This window comes from Trichomycterus rosablanca, chromosome 1, assembly GCF_030014385.1.
Source record: "Trichomycterus rosablanca isolate fTriRos1 chromosome 1, fTriRos1.hap1, whole genome shotgun sequence".
Taxonomy (NCBI): domain Eukaryota; kingdom Metazoa; phylum Chordata; class Actinopteri; order Siluriformes; family Trichomycteridae; genus Trichomycterus; species Trichomycterus rosablanca.
In genome coordinates, this window is record NC_085988.1 from 71092242 (window position 1) to 71100149 (window position 7908).

General features: G+C 40.8%; 1 protein-coding gene across 1 annotated transcript; it reads left to right on the forward strand.

Annotated features, from left to right (window-relative positions):
* The first annotated feature begins 274 nt into the window (after nucleotides 1–274).
* Nucleotides 275–7451, forward strand: si:dkey-39a18.1 (uncharacterized protein LOC557637 homolog). Its single transcript, XM_063009190.1, has 6 exons — nucleotides 275–299; nucleotides 1718–1795; nucleotides 1933–2056; nucleotides 2649–2845; nucleotides 3986–4108; nucleotides 6890–7451. Exons 2-6 carry the CDS (start codon nucleotides 1749–1751, stop codon nucleotides 7449–7451), a joined length of 1053 nt encoding a protein of 350 aa, XP_062865260.1. The 5' UTR covers nucleotides 275–299; nucleotides 1718–1748.
* Nucleotides 7452–7908: the final 457 nt, after the last annotated feature.

A 7908-nucleotide genomic window follows, 5' to 3' on the forward strand; every position in this document is an offset into this window, starting at 1 on the left:
AAATAAAATAGAAAAAAAAATTACATACTTATAGTCAGAGATTTAGCTTTACTTGATAATCTTGTTAAATTTCTCTGCAATAAGCTGCATGGGACATTCAGCCCTTCGTTTTGTAATCGTCATCTTTCAGAAGGAATTTCTCGGCATCTCGGTATGGGGTCTGGCTGTGAAGAACCAACCAATCAGGAGCCAGAAGTTACATGACTAACTTGTACTGCTTTGGCAGACAGGCTAATGTTTATTATTCACCACCAAGACGCCTTGCAAAGAGGAGGTCCCTAGACCTACCCAGGGTCCAGGTATTGTAATGCTTCTTACTTTATTGCTGTTACATACAGTATCTATCATGCTTTGTTCTGCTTAAAGGTTTGAACGTGGCTATTATTTAAGGATTTTAAGGATTCTTTTTACTTTACAACACTTTAAAGCAAACTTTGCTGTTTTAACTTTTTATTGCTTGTAAAACTGTTTTTTAGATTCTGAATAAATGGTTCTATTTAATTCCCACTAAAAGTAACTTCAGATACTGATTCAGATGTGAGATTAGAAAAAATACGCAGTTGAAAGAGAACAATTGGGACATATAACAGTTTATTTCATGGTGGATTGTGCGTTTAATTATTTTATCTGCATTCTCCTGGATCAGCAATAGAAGAATAGGCACCATACTGGTTCAAAAATGGTATTTTGCACTAAAGCAGCAAAACAGCAGAATATCCATTTATATGCTAATGCTTTTCCATACCATGCTAGGTTTAGTAATAGGCCATCTATATGCAATAAGATCTTAATTTTAATTAAGCAATATTCTTTTTACGGGTAAAGCATTTGTGATTAATTAACACTGCGATTTTATTCATTTTTACTTACCGTTTTGTCCTGGTTACTAGAAAACATTATGTACAAAGCAGGAATACACCCTGAACCTGAGCCAATCCATTGCAGAGCAACACTTACTGATACACAATTACTCACTAACTCACACCAAGGGCCAATTAGAAATAGCCACTTTACTTACTGCATGTTTTAGTGAGTTGGGAAGGAAAACGGAGTACCTGGAGGAAACCCACACGAACAAATAAAGAATGTGAAACTTCTCCCAGACAATGATGTTGCATCAGCGTATCGCTTCATTGATTAACTAGGCATAACATTATGACCACTGACAGGTAAAGTGAATAACACTGATTATCTCTTCATCACGGCACCTGTTGGCGGGTGGGGTATATTAGGCAGCAAGTGAACATTTTATCCTCAAAGTTGATGTGTTAGAAGCAGGAAAAATGGGCAAGCGTAAGGGTTTGAGCGAGTGTGACAAGGGCGACTGGGTCAGAGCATCTTCAAAACTGCAGCTCTTGTGGGGTGTTCCCGGTCTGCAGTGGTCAGTATCTATCAAGAGTGGTCCAAGGAAGGAACAGTGGTAAACCGGCGACTGGGTCATGGGCGGCCAAGGCTCATTGATGCACGTGGGGAGCTAAGGCTGTCGTCCGATCCAACAGACGAGCTACTGTAGCTCAAATTGCTGAAGAAGTTAATGCTGGTTCTGATAGAAAGGTGTCAGAATACACAGTGTGTCACAGTTGCAGGGCTGTTTTGGCAGCAAAACGGGGACCAACACAATGCTAGGAAGGTGGTCATAATGTTATGCATGATCGGTGTATTTTATTATTGATTAAAAAAAACAACAATTATAATTATATACAAATATTTTAACCAGTTGCTCTTCTCGGGAAAGGAAAGAGAAGAGAATGGGCGTCGCAGAAAAACACATTGTCATGGACGAGGCAGCAAACTGGTAAGAAACATTATCATTTTTATTTTATAGAAAGATAACACTGCATTTTTAAAGTGACATTTCAGATGTATAAAATTTTAATTTCAAGCAAACTGTCCATAGTCCGAAAATAAAATAATACAGCTTTCTGACACCAGGCCTGCTGAACTACATTTCCGAAAATGCAATAATCGCAAGGTGAAGAGGAGTCGGTCACCAACTCGTGCAGTTTCTCCAGCACCATCCTACTATTCTGAACCACTTTCAGTTCGACAACGAAAGGTAACTACTGAGCCTGAGTGCCTAATTTTAATTTACTGCTAGGTTATTATTATTAATATTATTAAGTGAAGTCATTTATGACTTCTGGTGTCCATAGGAATAGTGTTTCTCCAGAGGATCCTGTATTCTTTTTTGGGTCTTCGGGCTTCTTAATGGCTTGATAATGGCATTTAACTCCACACAAACAGGTCTGACAGTGGTAGCCTAGTGGGTAGAGCTTTGAGCTGTCAGCTGGAAGATTGTCGGATCAAATCCAGGTTCTGCTATGCAGCCACTGTGCAAGGCCCTTAACCCTGTCTGCTTTACGGGTGCCGTACAATGGCTGACCCTGCGCTCTAACTCCAGCTCTCAAACAAGCTGGGATATGTGGAAAAAGAACTTAATTGTACTGTACACATGTACTGTATGTGTATAAATGACCAATAAAGCACTTCTACCTTGACCGGCCCTTACTCAAATTCACTTTGTTTTGTTTAATGATCTGAAATCCTTCACTGGAAACTGTGGCATTCCTATTTTTATCACACTTTGTATTTATTTAGTCACAAAAAACAGTTTTTGAATAATTTTGTGTTGTTCGTGTGATGTGCAGGATGTAACTGTGAGACTGCCTTCCCTAACTCGAGCCGCTGATCAGGAAGATGAGGACGACGAAGACACTCAGAGTCTCAAAAGCTTGCCTACAGTAATGAACACATTGGCCTTTGACAAAGAGGTCAAAAGGTCACACAGACTTCATAAAGGACACGTCATCTCTGACCTCAGCCTGCCGCTTCTTCTCACCTCCAAGTATGAAACTATATTACAGCATACAAAATATAGGACAAAGTATGTGAACACACCACTTATTTATTAAGTTCAGAGGTTCAGCCATTGATACACCCATTGCTAACAGGTGCATAAAATCAGTTATATTATATTAAGTAAATTATATGCCACCAGCTTCATGAAAACAGTTTGGAAAAGACTCTTTTATGGTTCAGCATGACTTACTAACTCTGCTCCCTATAGTTTACAGTTTACTGAGCATTTCTACATATTAAGCTCCATCATGCTCATGTGGACTGTACACATACTGCACTATTAATTTACAATGAAGTATAATTGAATTGAACTTGCCTCAGTGCACTTAGTAAGGTTGATTGGTTTTGCATGAAGAAACTTTAGTGGTCTGCACAACCTGTCTTTACGTGCACTGAACATCTTTAGGATGCATCTAGGGGTGCCCAGGTGGTGCAGGGGGATATTCCACTAGCACACCAGCGCTGAGATTCTGAACTCCTCGGTTGCCACCGGTTGGCTGGGCGCCATTTAGCAAGCATAATTGGCAGTGCCTGCAGCAGACTCTAATTGGATACCGTGTCTGCTAGGGCGGGATGACCGGACTATGTGGGTGAGGTCTTCTAACTCTGTGCAAGGACCCTGATTAGCAGATAGAGGCGCCTGTGCGGAGTGCATGGGTGAAAAAGAAAGGGTCCGCTAAGGACTGTGCATGGGTCGGAGGAGGCGTGAGCAGGGAATATACCTTCTTCGAATGCAATCAGGGATCCCCCAGCAGCGGAAGACAAATTGAATACGCTAAATCAGGAGAAATGAAAAAAATGCATAAATAAATAGCATGCATCTAGGCTTAATCGTACATCACTGAAGGAGGACAAATCCCCTTAAATACACTGCAAAGTCTTGTGGAAAGCTTTTAATAGAGGGGGGCATCTCCTTATGAATGTATATGATTGTGGAATAGGATGTTCATTTAATAGAGGAGGGCATCTCCTTATAAATGTCTATGATTGTGGAATGGGATGTTCAACAAGCTCAGTCAGTGATCTACATACTGCTGGCCAAATAGCGGCTATATACTTGATGTAAAAAGACCATATCATAACACTAAATATGTTATATTGATATATACTGTATGTATGTCCACAGATGCACTCTTATGGTAAAAGGTACTGGATGTACAAGGTCCAGAGGATTTCTTCCTGCCATTAAACCCAAGGCTCATTGGGAGAGCACCAGTCAGGAGAGACCACCATGCCGTGCAGGATGCAGGTATTATTTCTTTTTACACAAAGTAATGACTTCTAAAACCACAGGCTCATTGATCAAAGACTACAACAGGAACATTTCACTTCACTTTTCAATAACCTGTACATTTCTTTATGGAGGCATCATTTCCCCCTTTGTTTGATGTATAAATACACCTGATGTCACAGTCAAGGTGCTTTTCTGTTTTGCTGTCAGGACTGAACCTCAGTTTGCAGAAAATAACTTTCATTACATTTCCGAGTGCATTTTTAAAAGAGCACAGCCGATATCTTGAGCAGCAGAAGCGTAGTCATTTTCTGCCTATTGATGATTTGAAGTGCGTTTAGTCTCGCCTCCCTGGCATGGAGAGGATTTATCAGAGAGCAAGGTGCCGCAGAGACAGAAGTGAGACAGAAAGACAAACTCAGGTACAGAAAAGGGCAAAAGAGAAAGTGAGCAGAGTGGGCTAATTTACATAACTATCAGCTCCTACAGCCATACTAGCGTTTAATTCAAGCTAAATTAAAGTGTATCTATAACATTAAGGGTTTGAATGACAGTAAACAAGTTGTGGTGAATCCAGGTTAAAAAAAAAAGTGTCTGCGACTGCAAATGTACCAGAAGCGGCTCAGTGGCAGCTTGGTGGTGGTGGGGTTTGAACCAACAACCTTCTTATTACTAGTCCAGTGCCTAAACTACTGAGCTGTGGTGAATCCAGGTTAAAAAAAGTGTCTGCGACTGCAAGTGTACCAGAGGTGGCACATGCCAGTCTGGCTCTCCTTGTTCGGGAGGGGGTTGTGCAGGCAGCAAAGGAGTTGCAATTGGACTTGCTCAGAGGCCCAACAGTGGCAGCTTGGTAATGGTGGTGGGGCTTGAACCAGCAACCTTCTAATTACTAGTTCAGTGCCTTAACTACTGAGCTGTGGCGAATCCAGGTAAAAAGAAGTGTATGTGACTGCATGTATGTCAGATGGGGTGCATGACAGTCCAGCTCTCCTTGTTCGGGTTGGGGGTGGTGCAGGCAGCAAAGGAGTTGCAATTTTGCCTTGCTCAGAGGCCCAACAGTGGCTGCTTGGTGGTGGTGGTGGGGTTTGAACCAGCAACCTTCTAACTGCTAGTCCAGTGACTTAACTACTGAGTCTACTGAGTGTCTTCGACTGCAAGTGTACCAGAGGTTGCAAATGTACCGGGTTGGGGGTGGTGCAGGCAGCAGAGGGGTTGCAATTGGGAATTGGAAATGATGGTTAGAAGGAAAAGGGGAAAATGCAAAAATAAAGAATTCTGGGATTTGGAGGCACTAAAAAAAAAGCCAAAACTCATAATTTTGGGCTCCGATCAGCGTATTTAACCAAGGTTCACAGGACCCATGTTGCTATGCAACTCATAATCAACTTTTTCATAGACTTAGAAGGGAAACCCATTGCGATCACATCCAGGTTACTTATACAGTAAATAGAAATTAGGGTAAAAATATTTAAAATACAAGCCCAAATCAGAAAAAGTTGGGACAGCATGGAATATGCAAATAATAAAAAACACAGAGTTTCTTATATTTACTTTGACTTTTATTTGATTGCAGACAGGATGAACCTGAGATATGTCATGTTTTATCTGCTCAACTTCATTTCATTGATTAATAAACCTCCATTCCTGCATTTCAGGCCTGCAACACATAAAAAAAAAGTTGGGACAGTAAAGCATTTACCACTTTGTAATGTTGCCATTCCTTTTCACCACAATTAAAAGATGACCAAGTGATTTAGTGTTTCAGCTTTTATTTTGTCCCATTCTTCCTGCAAACACGTCTTAAGATGTGTAACAGTACGGGGTCGTCGTTGTCGCATTTTTCGTTTCAAAATTCTCCACACATTCTGTATTGGGGACAGGTCAGGACTGCAGGCAAGCCAGTCCAGTACCCGTACCCTCTTCTTCTGCAGCCATGCATTTGTAATGTGTGCAGCATGTGGTATTGCATTGTCTTGTTGAAAAATGCATTGGACGTCCTTGGAAAAGATGACGTCTTGAAGGCAGCATATGTTGCTCTAAAATCTCAATGTACTTTTCTGCATTAATGCTGCCATCACAGAAGTGTTACTGACCTTTGCCAAGGGCACTGACACAGCCCCATACCCTGACAGACCCTGGCCTTTGGACTTGTTGCTGATAACAGTCTGGATGGTTCTTGGATGACCTTTGTTTCGGAGCATACAGTGACCTGGAATGCTGATTCATCTGACCACAATACACGTTTCCACTGTGTGATGGTCCATCCTGGATGCCTCCAAGCCCAGAGAAGTCGACGTCGCTTCTGGACATGGTTAACATAAGGCTTCTTTTTTTGCACAGTAAAGTTTTAAGTGATATTTGTGCATGTAACTCCGTATTGTAGTGCTTGACAAAGGTTTTGCTTTTGTACCAAATCATGATTACAATCGCCTGCTGACATCACCTGTTTGGAATCACATTATTATTTAGTTTTTTCACCTCATTACTAGCCCTAAATTGCCCCTGTCCCAACTTTTTTTTAATGTGTTGCAGGCCTGAAATGCAGGAATGAAGGTTTATTAATAAATTAAATAAAGTTGAGCAGATAAAACATGACATATCTTGGGTTCAAACTGTCTGCAATGAAATAAAAGTCAAAGTAAATGTAAGGAACACTGCATTTTTATTTTATTAGCATTTTCCATGCTGTCCCAACTTTTTCTCATTTGGGGTTGTAATATTTATATGTGATAGATACTCAACTGCTCTGTGTCAGTGAATCGTTTCTAGCTGTAATACTATATATTCTTGTTTTTAAAGGCCACACAAAGTTGGTCACTCTCCTCTCAATCCGAGTCATCATTCTGAAAAAACATGGATAATCAGAGAAAGCTTCCAGCACCTGCCTTCATCATCACTGTCCCTGGGACCTCGCATCACCTTTCAGAGCCCAGTGGTACAGCCTGTCTACCCTGTCACTACTGACAAGATGAAAGACACCAGGCTGTCTGTACAATCTCACCAACCTCTGAAACCTGTACTGAAGAAACCACAGGCTCTCAACAAAGGAGCTCTTCAGTGCCTCTTAGAGGAAAGCTTCCTCCCCTGTCCCAGTGATCCACACCTGCTGGAGCAGTTTTCTGGCTTTCAGGAGCATCTGTGTCATCAGCTGCTTAATTCTCCACTGCCACAGGTCAACTCCTATCACCTCCTGCACCTGGGTGCCATGCTACCTGTATCCCAGGGTGCACACCGCTCTCTGAACGAGCACACTGTGGAGCTTTGCAATTCTCCAGGCAAGCGACTTCCCAGCATAACAATGACTTGTCCGACACCTTCCCCCAACCACCTGCACCACCCGGAAAACAGGCATGTAGCTTGAGTAGTTTAGTTTCCTTCTTTCTGCCCATTCTTTTAAAAGTAGCTTACCTACAAATACACTGCCTGTCAACACTTTTGAACATCCTATATTAATAGTTTGGCTAAACATTAAGAAATAGTGTTGAAATGCATGACATTCTGTTAATGAATTAGTGTTTTTAGCCACACCGATTGCCAATAGGTGTTTAAAATAAGCTCTGATGAATATATGCTTCCAAATTTGTCTGTATAATTCTCATTTTGTGTCAATCTAAAACAGGGCATTTGTTGCCACCAAATTGGAAGCGTAAAATGCATTGTTTATATACAGTATATATATATACGTGTATATATATATATATATATATATATACGTATATATATATATATATATATATATATATATATATATATATATATATATATATATATATATATATATATATATATACTGATCAGCCATAACATCTCCTTGTTTC